Genomic DNA, 23537 nt, shown 5'->3' on the forward strand with positions numbered 1-23537 from the left:
TCATTGATTTCTGACATGTACTGATATATTACAGCTGCCAGGTTAAAAAAAAAATCTTTTTATTTTTCCACCGCTTCAAACTAAACTAAACCTCAGAATCACAGGTGAAACTGCACCGCAGCGTTCTCTGCTCATCTGTGCTTCTCGTAACGAGGCTTAAATTTCAACTAAGAAGTAGCCAAGGAAGTTTTAACTGGCTTAAAACGGTTGTGGTCACTTAGCTCAGCTACAGCTTGGCTGTTTCCACCTGGGCCATGTCATCAGTTTTAAATGGTCCGGGAAAAATGCGAAAGGGAACAGTACAGTCTAATTTTAACCACTTTTGGTGAGAAGTGTAAAAAAAACTTTCAAGCTGCAAAGAGGACATTAGTGGCCCAGTCATTTTTGTTTTCCTGGAGCGTACTGTGTTGCACTCGAAACTAATTAGCTAGAGTAGGCGGAATTAATAGGGTTTCAGCACGAGGTCCCAAGGAATTTGTCACTAGCTTTGGAAAACAATTGTGAAAAGACTAAATTAGGTGTCACACTGTTCGAGCTGGTCTGGGTTTAGTATTTTCTCACTTTAAAATCTCAAATAAAGATAAAACAAATATAGCGAGTAATTTGTGCCACGCTTTCCTTTCAAAAGCCACATAAAACTATGACATACAAATTATGCATTATATACAAAAAAAAACCCCAGAAGAATTATAATATCCTTTCAAAACAAATGTAGATATAATCAGTAATACATAATAATCCGGATATTTTTTGCTTATAATTAGCACGTGATTTTCATTTGCATCCAGAATTTATTTTGTAAGGTTTTTTGGTTTCACTGACATTTTGCTCTGTTTTTACTTGTTCAAAATTTGACTACCAGTTAATAGTCAGAATTGCGAGGACAGAACTTGGACTTGTGTATTTGTCCTACAAAAACAAACAAACATAGATGCCTCTATGTCCATCTTTTGTTAACAACAATCTAGCTACCTGTGTCCCTGGTGATGTTATCACAAGTGGACAGATGAGACCCAAAGCTGTTTTGGAGTTGCAAATATATCCTCAATATCAACCTGTGATCAGATTTCATTAACCGTTCCTCCTAGAGCAAGTCTGTCATGCACATTTAATAAACCAGTCTTTGTTTGCATTGCATACCAGGCTAAACTTGTCCAACAAATTATAGTTCATGTACCCGTTCAGAGTGTTTCACATGTTTTAATCACATGTAGAAATCAGATAACAAGATGAAGCTATGAAAAAAGAGCTGCTGAGTGTCATTTCTTTAAGCAGTCGTATCTTCCAGCAGTGATGAGTTGATCCTTTGGTGATGTCCCAGACTCATCAAGACAGTGAACCGTATAATTAGTGTTACATAAAAGTAAAAAAGAAAAGCAAAATAAAAGTAAAAAAGTTAAGAAGTGCTACATTGTTTGCTGTTGACTTGACTTGAATGGGAGCATTTTCTTTGCTTTTCACAGGAATAACCAAAATGCATCACCAACCAACCAACAAATCTTGAACAGAATCATGAATAAGCGTTCATAAAATATTGTATCATCTCATCTTGCTCGGCCCCTCTCTCATACAGAGATAAATTAGAGTTAGAGAGTTAGTGTGACGTGATCGGAGTAAACAACCGCGCTGAGGGAGCCATTAGGAGTTATAACTACGCTAAACAACAATGCGTCCACAGCTAATCGGGTAGACTGGTGATCCTCTGTGATGCCCGACCTCTTTAGGGACCAGCACGTGAGTGCTTAATAAGAACAGGCGTAACCTAAACGGCTCCAGATTACTTTACCGAAACGCCAGGGCTTTGCTCTGTGTGGCACCGGGTATGAACCTGATTAATTGGCTTAGTGCTAATATGTAGCTAAAAGAAGATGGAGGGGGAAAAAAGACATGAAGAGAATGAGGCTAAAATGAAGAATGGGATTTGTGCTTAATCACGTTTGTACGCATAGTTGCACCACACTAGGAGTTGGAGTAGGATTGTAGAAGGCTTTGCACCAGTTTACACTTACACTTAGGTACGTTTGTATATTTACCACAATATATTAATTTAAAAGCAATTTCTGTGTGTGTGTGTGTGTGTGTGTGTGTGTGTGTGTGTGTGTGTGTGTGTGTGTGTGTGTGTGTGTGTGTGTGTGTGTGTGTGTGTGTGTGTGGGGGGGGGGGGTATTATATTCTTTATCTACCCAACCTATACATAGCCCAGTACTTTTACTTACTCTGTGTAACCGGACTAAAGGACTAAATCTGACCTCTACTACTAGCTCTATTCCTGTGAATAATAAAACAATAAGTAATGAATTTCAGGGAATATTGTGTGCAGGTGGAACATGAAGACTTGGTTAAATCTGAAACACATCATCCCGACTTGCAGTTTGAAATCTCGCCCCAGGGGCTGTGTAGAAACACTGAGTTTAACTTGTCCTTCGGATCTTTTTATCTCTGAATGCCCGTCGGCGGTGTGATCAGTTGCAGTGACAGTGGCTGACAGGAGAAAAGCTCTGGGAATTCCTGACTCTCTGCAGGTGTTTTAACTGTGTGCGTGTGCGTGTGCGTGTGCGTGTGCGTGTGTGTGTGTGTGTGTGTGTGTGTGTGTGATATATGTAAAGAGAAAGCATGTTGTGGATGTTCTTAAAAGCAGCATATCTATCTCTCTGCACTACTTCGTAAGGTCAGGGTCATTACGTCAGTACGTATGTCTTATTAATGCCCACTGCAGCTTGTGCCACATAATACCGGACTCGTTAACATTCATATCAAACACGTCTCGCTCTCATCTAATCCTTATCTCCGAACGCCTCTCATCTCCATCCTCTGTTCTCATCTTATTGCTTAATCGTTTTCTCTCAGTGCCTCTTCTGCACCCTCTCTACTTGTCTCTTCTTCCCTGGAAGCAAAGATGTCAAAAAGCTCTGACTCAGCTTAAATCTGCACTCAACCCCCCTCAACAGACACATACACAGTTTAACAGGCGGTTTCTATTACATTTCATCTTCTTTCATTCATCTGTTTGTTTCAGTGCTTTCTGACACTCAATGCAGTGTCACGCGTCACGTTTCCTCACACACTCCTGCGGGTCGGGTGCCAGCAAGTCTTTTTTTCTTCATTTTCTGTTTCTTAACAAAAAAATAAAAAAACGGGCTGAGCTGAACTGTGAGCTGTAAGCATTAAGCTGCAGGATTAATTTCACACAGTCTGAAGAAAGCCCAGGAGAGCAGCTGGAGAACTGGCAGCGCACCGAAAACAGGAAACAGATTGAGCTGCCATTAAGACCATAGATCCGAAAAAGAGAACAGGAACAGAGAAGAACGTACATTCGCCGTACATATATTTTAATAGGAACACGTGTACACTTCATGCAATTGTTCATGTAATTAGCCATTCGACCGATCGTATGCATTAAAATCATGCAGATATGCATGCAAATAGATTACAGTGACATGGCAGACAGGGATTTTTACACACAACAGAAAACAGGTGTAAAAAAATAAAAACATCTGTCAGATGAAAACTCGTTGTTGATAAGAAAGGTGAAAGGTGAGAGAAGAACAAGTAGTCTTAAGGAGTGATTCATTAATTTTGTACTGGATGCGCCTGAGCAAAGCATCACAAAATCTCAGTAGGTTATATACCAGAAACAGAATTGAGTTTACCTCCGGACTCTTCTAGTCCGAGTCGTTCGTTCTTTTATCACATGACTCCCATTGACACTATGCAGTGCATTACACAGAAAACAGAATTGATTAGTTTATCTCATGAGTCCTCTGTTCAAGTCGTTCCTTCTTTTGTCACTTGACTCAGTTCTTAGTTCTTTTCGTCCGACTCAACGTTATTGTTACAATAATTACAAGTAACATCACTGAACATATCTTGTCCTTAGCTGCATTGTCATATTTTCATCATTGGATCTATAGTCAAAGTACATGTATGTAGACGTGTTGGAGAACATTTTATTTTATTTCTGATCAAAGGAACGAAATGAACTAAATCAAAGAGTCAAAGAACCAAGTCACTAAAATGATCAACCCTGGGGTAGATAAAATTACAAATCTGACGTTGAAATCTAAAGATTTTTTTTCTAAGGTTAATCTTTGGATCAAATTGGGAATCTTTAAGTTTGTATTTGCATGGAAAATCATATTTTATATATATATATATATATATATATATATATATATATATATATATATATATATATATATATATATATATATATATATATATAATTTTATTTTTTAATTTTTTTTGGTAACAAGTACAGCATGAAGTGAGTCAAGGGACTGATTTATTTGTTTTTTTATCTTTTGTGTTCTGCAGTGAAGAAAGCTAAGCTCGATGGACCCCAAGGTGAGTAAAGTGACTCAGCACCAGCATTACCACTGAATCAAGGCATGACAAATTGTGTGTGTGTGTGTGTGTGTGTGTGTGTGTGTGTGTGTGTGTGTGTGTGTGTGTGTGTGTGTGTTGTGGATGACCTCTTTTTCTTCTTTTCCCTGTAGAGAAGTTTAACACCTATGTGAGTCTGAAGGTACAGAATGTTAAGAGCACGACGATCGCCGTGCGGGGAAACCAGCCGAGCTGGGAGCAGGACTTCATGTTGTGAGTCTCTTTCAATCTCTCTCGATCTCTCTCTCTTTTTCTTTCTCTCTCACACACACCTCCTGTGTTTTTGCTCCTTATCTGTCATGTCAGCTTTCTCTCATTTTCTCATGTTTCATCTACCATTTTATTTCCACAGCCCAGTTTTCTGATGATTCCTTTTTTCACACTTTCTCTCCCTGAATTATTCTGTAATCAATATTTGAATTGATATAAAATTTCATCGTGAGCAGGAATACAACAGAAATCTCCATTACCAGAGAACGGATTTTAGATCATTGGCATTACTTCACTGGATGTTTTATGAAGCCTAGGTCCATTCCAGAAGGTGATAGCTCAGTGGTTAAGGCGTTGGACTTAGGTTTGGAAGGTCAAAAGTTCAAATCCCACCACTACCAAACTGCCACTGCTGGGCCCTTGAGTAAGGCCCTTAACCCGCACCCTGCTCATCTGTAAGTCGCTCTGTATAAGGACGTCTGACAAATGCCGTAAATGTAAATTCTGAAACCATGTAGCTTGATGTTGGTGTCTGCAGTTTTTTATTTTATTCAAGCAACCCTAAACTGATTTCACCTCTTTAAATAAACTTTTTTTTTTACTGCTGTGTTTGCAAAGCATCATTCAAACCTATAGTAATTAAGAGCGACAAAGCAATCAGCGATTGTTAATTTCTGAGTGGTCAGAGTTGCCAGAATGTGGGTGTGTCCAGAGAAATGACCCAGTTGAGAAAAGTTTAATTAGCCAACATAGAGCGACTTGGTTAAGTGACTACTTGTGGGAGAGAAGACAGTATGCGATCCATCTCCTGATTTGTTATCAGAAGAGGAACTGTAGTTGCATCACCCAATAAAAAAGGTTTTATAAGTATTATTGAGGAGTTGGTAGTTTAGTGGTTAAGGTTTTGACTTTGGATCCAAAGGTTGTGAGTTCAAATCCCAGCCACTACAAGCTGTCACTCCTGGGCCCCTGAGTAAGGCCCTTAATCCTATCGCTGCTCAGTTGTATAAATTAGATAAATGTGAATGCTATAAATGTAATTTTTGTGGGAAGGGGTAGTTCAGTGGTTAAGACATTGGACTTCTGATCGGAAGGTCATAAGTTCCAATCCCACCACCACTAAGCTGCAACTGCTGGGCCCTTAAGTAAGGCCCTTAACCCTCAACTGTTAAGTGGTATGAATGAGATAATTGTAAGTCACTTTGGATAAGGGCATCTGCCAAATGCCATTAATGTAAATGTAAATGTATTATGGCAACCATTGGGGTAAACATTTACTAGAGACGTAATAAAACATGTGTAAACATTGCATCAAACTGACTGCTTGCCCACCATGATTTTGTACAAGGTGGTATCAAAAAGTTTCAAAACTATCTTTGCGTACACGAAAGTACTTTATGTTTCTATGTTTACAAACTATCACCTTCAAAATAGTCATCTTTCACAGCAGTAAAGTGCTCTGAGTGTTCCTGCCATTTCTGGAAGTCCTGGAAGTCTTATTTTCTAAGCATGTCAAGCACCTTCTGCGATTTGCACTGGATCTCTGTAATGGTACCAAAATGGCAACCTTTAAGCCGTTTGCGTTTTTGTTCAAACTTACTGTTCATGATCATCTCACAGATGTGGTAAAGCACGTGGTCAAAATAGCACCAGTTACCACCATCAGTCTCAAAAATCTTTTGATACCACCTAGTATTTGTATATGTCTTTTTTACTCTAGCTGAAGGGTTTTCCCAGACACCACAAATACAAATATATATGTGAATGAATGCTAGGGTAGACTCACTCACAGATATCTGGTCTTAATGTTTGGTTTGCATAAATCCTCAAACACGTTTCACATGACAGGCCTGCTTTTATAAGACTCGATCAATAAAAAAAAGAAGCAAAAATAGATTTTTTTTTTCCCCCTTTACATTCCCAGGATTCCGTGAATGCAGTGTAAACCAACAGAAGATTGTTCACACAGACACTCCTGCAGTCCAGCTTCTCTAGTTCGCTCTCTACTATGCATTTTTTCACCTCCCTCTACCTCACTGCCCCCATCGTTTACTTACTCACTCAATCATGCATCTCTCTCCGCCTCTGTCTTTTTTGCACTCGTTTTAATTCCCACTCCCTTTTTCTCCTCTCAGCCCATTCATTCACACATCCCTCATTCCCCATCTTGCTTAATTCCATTTCCTCTCTTGCTTTCCTGTTCGCTTGTTCATTTTGTTAGTGCTCCAGTGGAGTCGAATGTGCTAGGAGAAGTGTTGTGGATGAATGGATGGGTGTGTGTGTGTGTGTGTGTGTGTGTGTGTGTGTGTGTAGGATTTCAGAGCACTGGGATAGGAGTGCTGTCATGGCAAAAGTGCTTGTTATATAATGAGGCTCTCTGGAGGTTCACTACTATGTTGTGAGATCTGGGACATGTTAATAGTTTCTGACCCCAACAACACACTCACACACACACTCACACACACACACACACACACACACACACACACACACACACACACACACACACACACTCCCACACTCCCACACTCCCACAGCTACAGGCCCATAATTAGCACTCAATAAGTCACGTCACTGCTACCTTACGGGTGATGAATGAGTGGTTTAAGGCACTGCAAGCTCCATTTATATCAAAAACCTGATCTGATTATGGCAAATATACAGTTTCATCAGATAAGACGTTTCTTTGGCTAAATAACCAGCCTATACTTACTGTGTAGATTTAGCTTAATTCTCAAACAAGTTGCACATGATGTAATGCTTCTGCATTACATTCATAATGCAAAAGAAATAAAAGCTGAGGTTGGTGTAGCTCTGGTTATCAGCAGGTTGTCATAGATTTAGCTTTGCGGTTAGAAAATTAAGAAAATTTGAGATGCTTGCACTGAAGTGGGGTGTATCATCACATACCAGAAAAATACCATTTCTTCTGGTTTTAGTTATATTTCAAAAGCTGGAATATTGGCAATGAAATCTTTTCTTTCAACAAGATCTTTCACATCACGTTGCTCTTGATCATGACCCGATTCCCTGATGCTTTGATATGTTTTTCTGAAATGTTGCTCTATGGCAAAACACTTCGTGCCACCTTCAATCCAGAAAGAACGTCTATTCTGAGCAGCCTTAAAGAACATATGTGTCAAAGCAGTCATGACGTTTGAGCCTATTATGCAACATTGCAGCAGTGTAGTAAGAAGTTCCCAATAAAACAACCTTACAAAGCATTCAGGTTGATTTACAAATGTAAAATGTATTCATATTTTGCATGAATGTTTCTTGATTTTATTCCCCCTAATCTTCGATGTTTAAAATCTCCAAATATAGAGAATTACAGAGGATAATGTGCACCAGCATCAAGCTGATCCTGCGTTCTCAGTAGACGTCTGTGGACTCATTTTCTTGTCGGTCTGCAACACTTCCAGTCTTTTTAAAATTATTAATAAGTTTGGCAGCGGTTTCTTGTGAAAGGTGCTTGCCATGTTTCCTGTTAAAGTCCATCACAAACCAGCTTTTCCATCCAGCCCTGATTAGAATAATTTCAGTTTTTGAATGAGTTGTGAGAGTTTTGAACGGGTCCTTATTTCATCAATTTCTAATGATTATCTCGCCAAAAACCTGTACACATGAATGCATTTTTGTCCTTTTTCTTAGTGCAGATTAATGTGTTGGCATCACTGTTTGTAATAATCACACATAGTCAATAATTTGGTTGCAAATGAGTATAAAAAAGCGCAAGAAAATTCCTTTTTTTTTTCTCGTATGTCTCTGTTAGTATTGATCTTTCATTCCACACCCATAAACGTATAGACCTGTGCTCATTTCTGGACATATACCATGTAATGGCTTGGAGTTTTCACATGCAACTTTCATCTGCCTCTGTTTGTTTTTTTTAATTTGTCTTTTACTTACTCCATCCCATTCATTTTTTTCCCTCTCTTTCTTTCCTCCCATCTCCCTCTTTCATTTAAAGAATAAATAATACATTTACATCCTGCTGTGTTGTAATTGAGCCATGTTGGTTTTTTTCCCTTGCATCCCAGCCCTCAGCTTTGTTTTCTACCCGCTAGCATTTTCTATAATGCAAGTTAATGTAATTACATAAAAGAAATGTACTTACAAAATCAACACAGCACGCTGCTGGCAATATCATCGACCCAGTTCCAATGTTAATCCCTTGTTAAATATAATATGAGGACAACATTATAATTCTGGAGCTGTCGCTCTTTTTCTCACCCTCCCTCTTTTTCTTTAATTTAGTAATGTTGCTAATATGAAGAAATCTTGTATTGTTAATTATAATGAACATCCCCTAGTGCTTTGTCAGTGAAGTAAATAATTAAACATAATGCGTAAGAAGAGAAATAATACAAATAACTTGTGTAAACAAAAGTGTGATCCTTAAGAAAGGAAGAATTATCAATAGTAAAACTTCTCTCTCTTTTTCTTCATGTGCAGTGAGATAAACCGGCTGGATCTGGGTTTGACGGTGGAGGTGTGGACTAAGGGTCTGATCTGGGACACCATGGTGGGCACTGTCTGGATCCCACTGCAGAGCATCCGCCAATCAAATGAAGTAAGGAGACGGCACCGACCACAAAGCATTAAACAAACATCGCACGCTATTTAATTTATAACAGATATATCATATAAAGCCTTTATAAAGCTGAAGGATTGAGGAAATTTATGAAGTGAAATAAGCAGTGTTTTGCAGCTTTTCCAGCGTGTTCGTTTGCTGCTTAAAATAAATTCGAGCCTCATTCTGACAAATTGAATCTGATGCTTTAATCCCATCGTTAACATATTTTACACACATTCAAAGTACTGCATCCAACTTTATATTTAAACAAATTCAAACTTAAAATTTCATTTTAAGTTCATTTCATGCTGTAGTGAAAGTCCCGGTGTAATGAGTTTATATTCGAGCTGAGCTCAGCAGTGCACCCATCACTTTCTCTTTCACACACACATACACACACACACACACACACACACACACACACACACACACACACACACACACACACACACACACACCAGCTGCCGAGGGACAGTTACATAAGCACACACCGGTTTCCTCCTTTAAAGCAAAGCAATTGGCAGCTTTTATGTCCTGCTTTATAAATGAGCAGGAGCTTTTCGTTTTTTTTCCTCCACATTTGAAGACAATAAATAAAATATCTCCTGTCCTCAATTATGAATCTGGATTTCACCTGGCCTGTTCCTGGACTTCAATAAATATGTTTGTGTATCCTTCCTGCTCTGTTCAGTAAAAAAGAACAGCTGAACTGATATGTGTTTATCGCAGTGATGACAACAGAGGACAATATTTGGAATTTGTCTAGTTTTTTGATGTGGTTCCACTCCAGATTTTAACTGGAGTAATAACGACAGTGTAGATACTCACTGTTTCTTGTTCTTACTGATTTTAAAGTGGATTGTAATGTATAATAATGTTGGTAATGAAGAAGTGCTTTGGCCTTCATTGACTGTAAAATCATTGGGTTTTTGTTTAAATCTAGTTATTGATTTATTTTATTTTATACCTATAAAGGTTAATCACAGGTTTATATTTATGTATAGTAAAAACACTATTTTCTATAGAAACAACTCATTTTCATTGACTTCTGTTTAGAAAACAGAAACACTTACAGGTTTCTCAACAACATAACAAGCTACTTTTTTAACATTCAATCTTAGCTTCAAGAGAGGGAGAAAAAAGGGTGGGGAATGGTATACAAAACTAATAACAGGAACTGACTTGTCTCATAAATGTTTTATGACATTAAATGGGACAATAAACCGGTATAATAAATGATATGCTGTTAAATATTTAATAAGAATGTAACTATTGGCAAATTATTGTTTTTAATAGTCAAAGCCTTATTAATCAACTATTAGGTGGTGTAATGCAGCTGCCTTAAAGGTGATTATTTTCTCTCAAGAGCACACACACACACACACACACACACACACACACACACACATTAAACTACTTTGGAATTCTTATTGTGATTCAGAGATGTATTGCACTTAGGGACCTAAGTTGTTTAAACTGTGATAAATAATCATGATTTTAACATCAAGCCAAATAAATCAGTAAATCTCATGTCATGTCTCTACAGGATTGTGCAACTATCTGAGATTTCTCAGTACATCATTTTGTGTGTGTATTCTAACAGGAAGGTCCAGGTGAATGGCTGACTTTAGACTCCCAGGTTATCATGGATGATAATGAGATCTGCGGAACCAAAGATCCAACATTCCATCGGGTTCTGCTCGACACACGCTTCGAACTGCCACTGGGTAAGACCATTATTCATCACTTCTACCTAAATAATAACAACATGTAAGGGGGCTTTTTTTATGTGACACGTGCATTACAGCACAGTAAAACAATATTTTAGCATATCCCAGTGCTGTTAGGAATCTGGGGTCGGATGACACAGCACCCCTGCAGCTCAGAGAGTTAAGGGCCTTGATAAAGGGCCCAAGAGTGGCAGCTTGGCGATACTGGGACCTAAAACCTTAACTTCCGATCAGTAAACCAGAGCCTAATCCACAGAGCTACAACCTCCCCTTCCCCTATGTACAGCTTCCCCCTTATTTATTCCCACTGTACTTCACACAAACTGGACATAAAGTTAGAATTTATAAATGGTTCCGGTGGTGCTGCTAATTGTATTTCTGTAGTGTAACCATTGGAAAACACTAATATTTAGAAAGAGACAGAAATCAGTTTCGTTAGAGTCATTATTAATCCATGTACTATCTTTCTGTTTCAGTAAGTTCCTGCTAAAAAAGGTTCTCCAAGAAACAGCACTGCATATGTATCTGTTTACTGGAGACCCCCACTTTTTGTTCTTGGCTAGAAATTTGTGTTGGCATAAGGGCACAGCAGGTTCTTCATAAAAAAACCAAAAAAACCCAAAGTAAAACTGTGTGCATGTGGGAGTTGGGGTTGTGTATGTTTAAATGTGCATGTGCAAGCAGGGTGGACAGGAGCGTGTAAGAAATCCCACTCTCACCTGCTCCCAAAATTTGGACCAGTCCTACACCACATAGTTTGTTGTATACTTAAAAAAAAAAAAAAGGAAAAAAAAGTTTACAATGACATTGGCCATGACGAAGCAGTTATAATGATGAGGGAATCATTAAATAACCAGGCAGAGGCCTATGAGCATCACATACTCATCATATCATGTGTCATGTGACTTTTTCTTTGTCCTGTAACGTCATATCTGGTAACCTAATCTTAGAAAACAAAAACCCTTAAAGAAAACAGAAACCCAAATGCTTCCATGACCTAATGTTGGGTTCCGGTCCTGAAGTCTGTCAATTTTTTAAGAGTTTTTATTTTCAGAGGACAATTGGACAATCATCACAGGAGGTTTTTTTTTTTTTTATGTTTTTTCGTTTTAAATCCTTAAATTGCCTATATGTTTCCTTTTTATTGCTAAGATTACTGAGATTTGGGTTAGTGAAACATCCTCACAAGGCTCATAAGGCAAACATGAGTGTTGATGTGTATGTGCTCCTTGCTGCAGATATCCCTGAAGAGGAAGCTCGCTACTGGGCTAAGAAACTGGAACAGCTCAATGCCATGAGAGACCAGGATGTAAGTTCTTTCTCCTCCTAATAAAGGCAAATAATTCAAATTTCCTGAAAATGTCATAACTGTTAACCAATCAATCTGTGCTTCTTGTCCTAGTATTCATACCAGGAGCAGCAGGAAAGGCCACTTCCTGTTCCTGGGGGCCAATGCTGTGAGTTACACACACACACCCACACACACACACACACACACACACAAAAAAAAGAAAAACCTTGTAAAATCAATGCAAAATTGTCACTCTCAGACTTCAAAGCAAAAGTGATAGGTCGAGTTACCTTATAGCTTCCGGCATGTAGAAGCCCCTGCGACCTCAAATGAATCTCTCTTCACCACAAGACTTTTAGACTTGCCTGGATTATGTAATCCTACACTCAACGGATATTGGTTCTCTCTAGTGTGGAAGCAATTTATGTGGATTTTTGCTGTGACATAATCGGCAAGGGCCAACATTTTTTACATTTATTTAGTAGTTGGAGCTTCTACTTTGTGAACATTGTTTTTTGAATAGTGACAGATAATTCATTGCAAAATACATTGTCAGATTTCATACATTATAGATTTGATCAGGTTATAGATATGAGGTTGTCAACCTGGAGGTACCTCAATACGTATAAAAGAGTTACATTTTAATTTATAATTAATTAATTATTATTATTATTATTATTATTATTATTATTATTATTATTACTCCATATGTGAAGGAGAATGTAAATGACACCAGCTCATTCAAGATCACAGTATAAATGGATTCCCCTTCTCCCGATTCCCTGATGCAGTGCTGACACAGGTCCCAGTGGATTTTAAGCCACACTCAAGTGGTCTGTCATTGGCTGTGGCAGACAGACTGAGATTGTCACTGGCTACCAGCCAGACTCACACTGTGTTAATCACAGGTTGGCGAGGAATCACAGCCATCTATAATAAAGGCTGTGTGATTTCCTCCACTCCATTAGCTGAGAAGAGAGGAAAAGATCAGTGGGGTGAGTCTAGTAAGGAATAAAACATGACATGATCTGCTGTGCTATGAGTCATTAGGAGTTACTGTTACTATCCCAAAGTTGATTCTTTTTTTCAATGAAAAGCATTTTTCAGATGTTTTCTTCTGCTTTACTTCCTGGATACAACAGTGATTCGTTAATGATGTGATTTTGCCAGTGGCAGCTCACAATACATTTTAAATTCAATTGAAATAACAATTATGAAATGGTTTATAGATACACTATATGTTTACTCAACACATTCATATGTAGATTGATATGTCACACTTTTGGAAGCACACAACTGTATCGCATTATTAGCCTTAATATTTAGAACTGAGACTAAAAAGCCCAAACCTGTTCCAGCATGACAACAATCCATGCATAAAACAAGCACTATGAACATATGGTTTACCAAGGTTGGAGTTAAAGACCTCCAGTGTCCTGAAAAACATTGACCTCAAATGTAATGAACCCCTGTAGGATGAACTGGAGCAATAACTGCTCCTCAAGTCTCCTCACTATAGCTATATATGTTGACCTCAATGATGCACTTCTGTGTGAATGAATACAAATTCCCACAGCTACGTTCCAACATCTAGTGGAAAGCCCTCTCAGAGGAGTGCAGCTCATTCAAACAGCAAAGAATTGGATGTTTAACAAGCACATAAGGATTTGATGATCATGTGACCACAAAATTTGGCCATATAGTGTATATGTCAATGTTCCCATGATTTTTTATTTTTCACCCTTTCTGATATTACAACCACATACTGATACAAAAATAGTGGCAGGAATCAAAGTTCCCCTGTTGGCTCTATGAAATTCAGCAATAATCTAAATTAAATCAGATAAATGTTTTTAAAGGGCAGTTTGTAAAGAGATATTTAAAATACCACAAAGATCGAGAAAAGAAACTTGAGCATGGGCATCACAGTGACCTTGTTGAAAAACTTGTTGAGTGCAAAATGGTCATTTTGCTGAAACCTCTTGGTCTGCTTTGACACAGTGAAGATGTACTGAGCATCCTTTTTGTGTCTGCTTTCTACCAGGTAACTGGAACTTATGGGGTGACCAACAGAGTGAGTACATTTAGTGTCAATAAGATGCATGATATGGACAAAGTGTTATTTTTGTTCTAATAATAATCCATATGCCTTTTTCCCTTCAGGGCACGCACACACACCAAAATCCCCCAAATGTAAATGTACCACAGTTCATACAACAAAGTTCGTGGCTAAGAAATGCATTAAAGTAAAACAATATTTAGTATTTTTTAATCGAATGAAGAGATCAGTCATTACATGTTCTGGTGAATAATAGCCAAGACAATCAATTATGTTGTTTCTTCTGGTTCCACAAATTGCCTGTTTATTTTTCTCCTTTGCGTTAAAAAGAGAGTAACATAGCACAATAATCGCAGCAGTTTTAAAAATATGTTGAATAGCCACATAACATTTTTTAAACACAAGAAATATTGATTAATATCAGTAATTCCACCCATCCTTATGTAGCATATATGAAAATAGCATGATAATAACTAGAAATCAATATAATGCATATCATTTATGAGCCTTCTTTTCAACAGCATTACCAGAAAAAAAAAAAAAAAAAAGCATTGGTGGATCATACACTCACTGCATCCCACACACACCTTTGCTGATGTGCGAATTAGCAGATGGGCTTGCTGGCGAGGGTCCAGTCGGCCCATTTGTCATGCCACCCCGCACCTGATCTTGGCTCTTATCTCAGAGCATAATACTAATAAGAGGCTTGACTCATACTAGAGTCTGAACACAGCACCACACTCCACTCTTACATGAGTCACAGTCTTCCTCTTCTTCCTCCCCAAGGGCCAGATTTAGCTCTTGTGGTAATCTCATTTTAAAAGGGTATAATCCATTGTTCTAAAACATTCATACATGTTAATAGAAAACAGGATTTGGTTTTTTTCGTTTTGTTTTGTGAATTAAAAGGCAAACGCGTGTGAAATTAAATCCATTTAACTAACACTAACTTCCCACATGTAGATGAAGACCCAGATAGCGCAGTGGATGACCGGGACAGCGATTACCGCAGTGAGACAAGTAACAGCATCCCACCACCCTTCTACAGCACATCACAGCCAAATGCCTCCGTCCACCAGTATCCCATGGGTCAGCAGCATCGCTCCAACCGAACCACCTACACCCGCTCTATTCATGGCTCTGACATCATTGACTACGACCACCAAAGAGCAATCAGGTGAGAGATAGTCAGAGAGAGAGAGACTCCATGTGCCCTGCTGTTATTGGTCCTGAATAATAATTACACAGGGTTTGGGTTGTAATATATGATTTTCCTATTAATCCTGGTTTCACCCAAAGGTGTATTAAGGGTGTGGACAAAATCCTTGTGAGCATCTTATCAAAGTTTGATATATAGCTCTTGGGACTTTCCTGAATGGAATGATCCAATTAACTCTCCGGCTCTAAACAATTGACAAATTGATTCAAAGACTCAAAGGACTCACTGGCTGATCCATTTTTTATGTGCTGTCTTCTTGTTTCTTGTTCACACATGAATAAAACATTTAAATGCACTCTCATATTTAGCTACATATCCTATACTTATCTACGTATCTCCAAATGATTTTGGCCGCTTCAGTTAGAGGTCGACACAGAAAATCATCTGTCTCCGTACCAATTTGCTCTCTACATCTACCTCTTTTAAACCAACCACCTGCATGTCTTTTCTCACCACATCCATAACCCTCCTTTTTTTGTCTTCCTCTTTTCCACCTGCCTCCATTCTCAGCATTCTACTACAGATATACCCCATTTTCGTCCTCTGCACATGACCAAACCATCTAAATTGCTCCTCTTACCTTGTCTCTAAAATGTCCTACCTGCCCAGTTCCAGTTATAAACTAATTTCTAATCCTGTTCATCGTCATCACTCAAAATGAAAATTGCAACATCTTCAACTCTGCCACCTCCAGCTACACCTCCTGTCTTTTTTTAAATGCCACTGTCTCTAAACCATACAACATAGCAGGTCTCACCACCGTCTTATAAACTTTCCCTTTCACTCTTAAAGATACCCTTCTATCACAAATCTGCAAATGATGTAAAGTCTTTAAAACAACAATAATGTTATTAATCGCCCAGCCTGTAGTGTAGTGCTTACACACTCCTTTGTGACTCCTAATCTATTTTTGGTTATGTAATTTTTACCTGTTAGAATGTAAACTGTTGTATACTTTGGTGTTTTATGTTTGCCATGGTCATTGTCTTCATGCTTAAGTTATGGTTTCTTTGCTACTTTGTGTTTTGTTTTAATTGTGTAAGTTATTAATGCTTACACTTATAAAATAAAATATCTTACTTGCATCCGCTTTCGTGGCCGTTACGTGACAATAATAAAAATTAAGGAATGGGAGGAGCTAATTCAGCTTGCTAAACTAATAATTTATGAGCCCTTTGGAAATAAAAACCAAAGAGCAATGTTAAAGGAAAAGTCAAAGCATGTTTTGCTAATTAGCTGCAGCTGGAGGGAAAAACATGTTCATTGTTCAAGCGGTTTTTAGCAGCTCATTATGATGTGGCTGTCTGGAGCGTAGATTCAACAGAGCAGGTGATGACAGGCCTATTTCAAGGTGTATGTGAGTGTGTTTTTTGCCCTGCAGTTTGCTTTATGCCTAAATCCAGGATGAATTAGATCAGATTAGATTAAACTTTATTGTCATTGTTCAAGGTACATGTACAGAGCCAATGAAATGCAGTTAGCATCTAACTAGAAGTGAATAAAGAGCCTATTTACAATAAATAAATAGCAGTGTGATAAATAAGGGTATGGGGTCCATAAGTACGGGGGTGAGGGTGAAAATTGTACAGAAGGTGCAGTAGGTGATAATATATGTATATATAGTAATATACAATATATTGTGCAAAGATTGTGCATATGATGTCGGGAGATAACATGCTCAAATGACATGATATAGTAATGTACAAGTATGAATGTTATATGCTACAGCTAACACATTAATGCATGTGTTAGCAAAGGCATGTGTACAGGTGTATATTAACTCGGGTACGTTTAAGTGCATGTGGGTCAGTGGGAGGGTGGGTGGTTCCTTTCCTTTCCCTTTTCTCTGTATTTAATAGGCTCATCCATCATATTTAATCAATGTGTCTTTCTTCAGCTTTTGTTTTGTTCATTTTCTTTTTCCTTTCTCAAACATTTTGCTCTAATTTATCTGGTTTTATTTTTGTATTTATTTAAATGTTTTGCTTTAAATTAGACTAGAATTAAAAGAATGTAACTCGTCTTTGTTGCTTTTTTATGTCTATATCTCCTTCTTGAGTTTGAATAACAAATCTATTCTTTATTCTAAAACATGAAGAATGAAGGGCAGGTCAAAAAGCCAGTGCACAATAAATATATTTTTCCTACATATTCAGCATATAATTTGTTGTATGATTTGTATGATGTTAATGACCATTAAATAGTATTACAGGAACAGTATTTGAATAAATGATTTACCAGGAGTTCCTCATGACTGTGTAATCCATAGTTAAAATTTTATTATTCTGTTACTTACTGCTTTATATTGTCTATCTACAGTATTTTATTCATTGCATGCTTTCAGTGTGGATAGAACAAGGTGCTTTTGCTGCCAAAATGCAGGAATATCCTAACAGTTGGTTGAGTCCCACTCAGCATGATGTAACAGTCTTGGCACACTGGGAATAGCTGGTGCTTTTCCGAAACAAAGCCTCCCAAGGTCTTTTCCGCATTGTGTTGATGCATAAATAGCTGGTGGCAGAATGAAGGCATAAAGAGAATGAGATTTGTGTGTGCATGTGTGTGTGTGTGTGTGAGCGTGAGCGTGTGTGTGTGTGTGTGTGTGTGTGTGTGTGTGTGTGTTGTTAACATTTTGCCGGTTTAGTCATCCCACAACTGCCAGAAGTAGTTCCATCTTTTAGACTAATGCTATGATTTTTTTTTTTAATCTGGGTTTGCTTCTGTTTCACAATATCAAAAGATGCATTAGGTCCTCCTTCAATCTTCACCTCCTTTTTATTCTCTCTCTCTCTCTCTCTCTCTCTCTCTCTCTCTCTCTCTCTCTCTCTCTCTCTCTCTCTCTCTCTCTCTCTCTCTCTCTCTCTCTCTCTCTCTCTCTCTCTCTCTCTCTCTCTCTCTCTCTCTCTCTCTGACCGAAAAAAAATTTGTGTATCCCGGGGGAATATGTGTGAGTTTTTGTTTTCATCTCTGTCTCAGTTTTAGCTTAAAGTAATACAAAGTGTATTATAGGGTATGTCAAGGACAACCTATTTTAATAGAATTACAGTTAGTAAATGTAGAAAAAAAGATTTTTCTTTCAGTGAGGTTCCTAAGTTCAACCATTTTTGAACACTAAAACTTATTTTTAAATATTTTGAGGAACAGTGCTATCCTCTATGAGCCTTCATGCATATAGTAATTTTTCTCTCCATATTTCTTTCTTGCTTTCTCTCGCTTAGTCCGGCAGGAAGTTATGCATCATCAGCAGAGTTGAGTCACTGCAGCTCACAGCTAAGTGAGGAAGAATATGGTGAGAGGGAGCTGTATGATGAGAATGACTCCTACCACTCATGCCACTCATCCGTCTCCTACAGTAAAGGCTCTCCCGACTGGGAACCAGACGAGACAACAGGTGCCTACAGTGATGAGGGTGCCTACAGCAAGGATGGTGGCGAGGAAGGTGCCTTTTATGAAGAAGATGTTGACCCATATGCTGAAGATGCTGAAATGTCTGAAGGTGAAGAGGAGGACTTTAACTACCATGATGAGGATCTGTGCCCTGTAGATGAGGCTCTTAGTGAAGATCAGGAGCCTCCATACACCCCTACCCCTACCAGCACTACACCCAAATTGGCTGTGCCATCAACCTCCAGGCCACCACTGGAGAAACAGGCATCCCTGCATCAGCAACCACCAACACAGCAGGTGCCACAGAGCCAGAATGCAAACCAGATGGCCAGTCCAGCTTCTACACAGCCATCAAATCAAACTCCTACCCAACCACCAGCCAATCAAGCTCCAAACAAACCCAACCAAACACAACAGCAAACCAGGCCACCTCTCCAACAACAGCATTCTACAGGTCCCATTCCATCTGTCCAGTCTTTCTTTGCTATGGCCAAACCTCTAACTGCTGTTTTTGGGTTGGGTGGTTCTATGTCAATGTCCTCACAGCCTCCTGCACCCACACCACAATCTCAAAGACCACAGCCACAACCACAACCTACAGCGCCTCAGCCCCAAGCAGTACAAGTTCAACCTCCTGCTTCTGGAGTCCAACAGCCACAGCCACAGCCAACAGCCAAACCCACAGAATTTCCAATCCAGCCTCTAACATCCACTGCTCAACCTATATCCCCTCTAGCCAAGCCAACCACACCAACAGAGGAACCACAGGTCATTGAGGAACCTCCAGTGCACGAGCAGCCACCTCCAAAGGATGAGGAGATTGCTAAAGAAGGAGCTTCTATGGAGGACAAAGAGAGGGAGATCACACCTCCAATAACACCACCAGAGGAGAAGGAACCAGAGCCTGAACCAGACAGGTATTGCTTTTATTCCTATACATTGCTTTAATAATTTGGAAAAAATTAGTTTGGGATTGCATTGTTGGTTTTCATTATCGTGATTATTTTTAAATGGTAAACACTGAGTTGTTGAACAGTGCTGCGGCCCTTAAGCAGTTGAAGTCCATAATGTAGGTTCAACCCAAACCTGCCTAGTTTCATTTAGTTTTGCAGATGAACCCTGTAGGAATCTGTATCTTCAGAGGGGATGTTTGGTATCCAGGTGTCCAAAGTTTTTGATCTAAATCAAACACATGGGTGAAAAAAACTTGTACAAATACAGAAATTAGTGTGATTATTGAAACAAAGATTTGCTAATGCTTGCATACACTTTTATATCTCATTAGAAAGCCAGAAATTGAGGAGGTGAAAGAGCCTGTAGACCCAGCAGTACGAGCTAAAGAGAACTGGCTACGGCTCTTTAACAAGGTCCAACAGCAGCTGCAGGAGGTAGGCCTATAAAAAATATTCTTTTCTTCATGGGCTATTGTGGGTGAGGTTCAGGGGTGGCCATGAATCTTGAATCTGGATGCTAAATCAGAAGGGGAATTAAGTGTATGCTAAAGTAATGCATGATCTATGGACTATTGATTTCTGAATGGATGTCTTGGATGGAAACCTGAAACCCATTTGAGATGGAATTCAAGGCAACAGTCATTACAACAGTCAATTCACATCACGCTTGGTCTTCTTTACAAACTTTATTTCACTATGATGTTTTGGCTTGACGCGCTTGGATTTATATATGAGCCTCGTTTTATAAAAATGCATTTGGAGTATAATAATGCTAAAAAGCCTTTGTCTTGCTGATATTATAACTACTACAGATAACTGCTGCCATGCAATTTTTTTGTCACACTGCTTCTTCTTTTGTTTTCTCTGTTATTTTTGGCTGTTTTCTTGTATTGTCTGTATCCCATCATTTTGTTTTCTCTGCAGCCTCTTTTCATTGCTTTAGCGATTTGCATGTTCACTCAGATGGGCCATGCTCGGACGAGAGTCAGGTGGGTGTGCTCCGGTGGTATAAAAGTTGTGTGGTGGTTTTGTGAAGGTCTGCATATTAAGCGTTTGTGTGCACACAAGAGCTTATAGAAGCATGAATTAATTTCCTATTTTAACTGACGTTATCAGTTGCTGGACTGACAGATGAACAGGGCAGGGTAGAATTAAATCATCCATGATATTACTCTTTGCCAAGAGACTTTAAATTATTTATTTAGATTATTTACAACCAATCATTATATTTTACACTAATGAAATGGTGTCAAGGTGAAAATTATAATCCAAACCTGCCTCAGATTACAGATTGCTGTTACAGTGATTGCCTAATTATTTTTTTGTGTAATTCACCTAAAGGTAAGAGAATGTAATCTTTCCTGAAAATGTTTTTCTTCTTCAGACTGTGATTCAATGGTTTCTGCCATGCTTCCCAATATGATTGGTGCGCATGTAAATTGTAGCTCTGTGCCGAGTGTGTGGATCCTGCTGATTGTTGTGGTTTGGCCTAAATGTAACTGTGCACCTCACTACAATTGGAGGCTTCCCTGAGTGCTGTAAATATGTTGATTTCGGTTTGTAGGTCAAGCCTAATCAGGGTTTATGAAGTGCTCTCCAGAGAGTCTTCATGTCAGCAGGAATACATTTGTAATCTCTCTCTTTCTCTTTCTCCCTTTCTCTCTCTCTCTCTCTCTCTCTCTCTCTCTCTCTCTCTCTCTCTCTCTCTCTCTCTCTCTCTCTTTATATCAGGAACGGGGAGAAACAGTTTCTCAATCTCTTTGGTTTGGAAAGGGCGGGTAAGTAACACATGTCAAGTCAATTATTTACTCAATGAAGTATTTACCAAAGTCATGAAATCTAAAGAAAGCAAGCCAAGCAATCGTATCTTTTTAAACCATGCTGCATCACAGGGCAGTGTAATACAATCCTAAGAAAGCACTAATAGCTCTCTTCTGCATAGATTTACTCACACATGCCCTCTTTGCTTCCTGCTGGGAATTATTCCTTATTATTTCTAGGTTGAAAAATACAGTACACATTCACTGCTTTGTTCAGGTATTACATTTCATGCACACACACACACACACACACACACACACACACACACACACACACACACACACACACACACACACACACACACACACTAGTTTTATTGTTTTAATCTAAGGAAGATATTCTCGGTGGCAAGAGGGAAATATTTCTCAAACTCCCCTCCACTCAGCTCTTAAAGCTTTATTGCAATGTTCTGCTATTAGGCATTAAGATAAAGTGTAGGCCTTCTGAGACTCAATAAGAACACTAAGATCTGACTCAGCAAACTGTATGTGTTTAGAGTTTAGACACTGTTAGTCAGGAGACCTATCAGTCACAATGTGAGCACAGCTGTGAGGTGTAGCTCCTCATGTAGCTTAGTTCATAAAAAAAGAAAGATTCTTTATCATTTAGATGTCTGACTTTGTGCTGAGGTTTATTTTGTTTCCTGGGTTTGTGCAGGATGGGGGGAGCTTTGTACAGCATAGACAGCATGCCTGACCTACGCAAGAGGAAAGCCATCCCATTAGTCCGGGATCTAGTGAGTGGCCTGCATGTCAAAATCTTCACAATGATCTTTTTTTCTTTGTGTGTTTGCATGCAGAAAATGACATATTTGAATATAACATTGTTTTTTTTTCCCTGTCTTCTGTTGCTCCTGCTTTCATACAGGCTATGGTAAGTTTCAGACACCTTTTATGCACAACAAACTAAAAGCGTAAAGAAAATAGTAACCACAAGAGATTTTCCCAAAGTAGAAATTAGCCTCATCCTCAGCTGAATTTCAGCAACTCACTCACCAACATACCAGTTTGGTGTTGTCCCCAGAACCTTTGCCCAGGACTGGATAAAGAAATTATTTAAAAAATCATTTTCATGTGTGTCCAAATACAGTCTTTGGTTCAGAACTCACGTAAAGCTGGAATCACATCTGCTATGGCATGCAGCACGCTTAACAATGAGGAACTGGTGAGTGTTCTGCATTTCATGTCTGGCCATATGTCTACAACTTTTAGGAGACAGTGGTTCACTTTTGGGCACCCACTGAACTAGTTCATAAAGCGTCACATTACAATCTGTTTCCTCTTTTCATTTGCAACTACTGTAGAAGAGTCACGTGTATAAAAAGACCCTGCAGGCTCTGATCTATCCCATCTCCTGCACAACCCCCCACAACTTTGAAGTGTGGACAGCCACTACACCTACCTACTGTTACGAGTGTGAGGGGCTGCTGTGGGGTATCGCCCGGCAGGGCATGCGCTGCACCGAGTGCGGGGTCAAATGCCACGACAAGTGCCAGGACCTGCTTAATGCCGACTGCCTACAGAGTGAGTTAACACAATATGTTACAGAGTCGATGCTTTAAACCATCTCAGTGGGAATATCTTGTAATGCATGCATACATTGTGAGGAAACTGAGCAAATTGTGTAGGCATTATGGTGATTTAAAGGCACTATGGGCACTTATAGGCACTGAACTTTCCATTCAATCCATTCTTTTATGCAACAATATAGCAGCTTTATCTATTTAAAGGTTATTGGAGACAATGTGGATTCTTAAATACGCTATGCAATTAAAAATGAATTGAATTAAAATTGCCACGTCAATTAATTTTAAAATGAAATATCGAATGTGTCACTTATATATAAGGCTCTTGCCATTTCTTGTGAAGAAATCTGTTTAGAGAGAGTGTGTGTGTGTGTGTGTGTGTG

General features: G+C 38.8%; 1 protein-coding gene across 1 annotated transcript in view; it reads left to right on the plus strand.

Moving 5' to 3' along the window:
• Positions 1 to 23537, plus strand: part of LOC310717891 (protein unc-13 homolog A) — a 49397-nt gene that overhangs the window by 7647 nt on the left and 18213 nt on the right. The window contains exons 3-16 of the mRNA XM_083526271.1: positions 4315 to 4344; positions 4497 to 4596; positions 9049 to 9166; positions 10773 to 10896; positions 12138 to 12208; positions 12302 to 12356; positions 14235 to 14264; positions 15213 to 15426; positions 18687 to 19772; positions 20141 to 20243; positions 21540 to 21586; positions 22287 to 22365; positions 22719 to 22793; positions 22933 to 23152. Coding sequence (XP_083382397.1) covers positions 4315 to 4344; positions 4497 to 4596; positions 9049 to 9166; positions 10773 to 10896; positions 12138 to 12208; positions 12302 to 12356; positions 14235 to 14264; positions 15213 to 15426; positions 18687 to 19772; positions 20141 to 20243; positions 21540 to 21586; positions 22287 to 22365; positions 22719 to 22793; positions 22933 to 23152 — 2352 coding nt within the window. The remainder of the gene's footprint in view (positions 1 to 4314; positions 4345 to 4496; positions 4597 to 9048; positions 9167 to 10772; positions 10897 to 12137; positions 12209 to 12301; positions 12357 to 14234; positions 14265 to 15212; positions 15427 to 18686; positions 19773 to 20140; positions 20244 to 21539; positions 21587 to 22286; positions 22366 to 22718; positions 22794 to 22932; positions 23153 to 23537) is intronic.

Source organism: Silurus aristotelis (assembly GCF_946808225.1).
Source record: "Silurus aristotelis genome assembly, chromosome: 22".
Lineage (NCBI taxonomy): Eukaryota > Metazoa > Chordata > Actinopteri > Siluriformes > Siluridae > Silurus > Silurus aristotelis.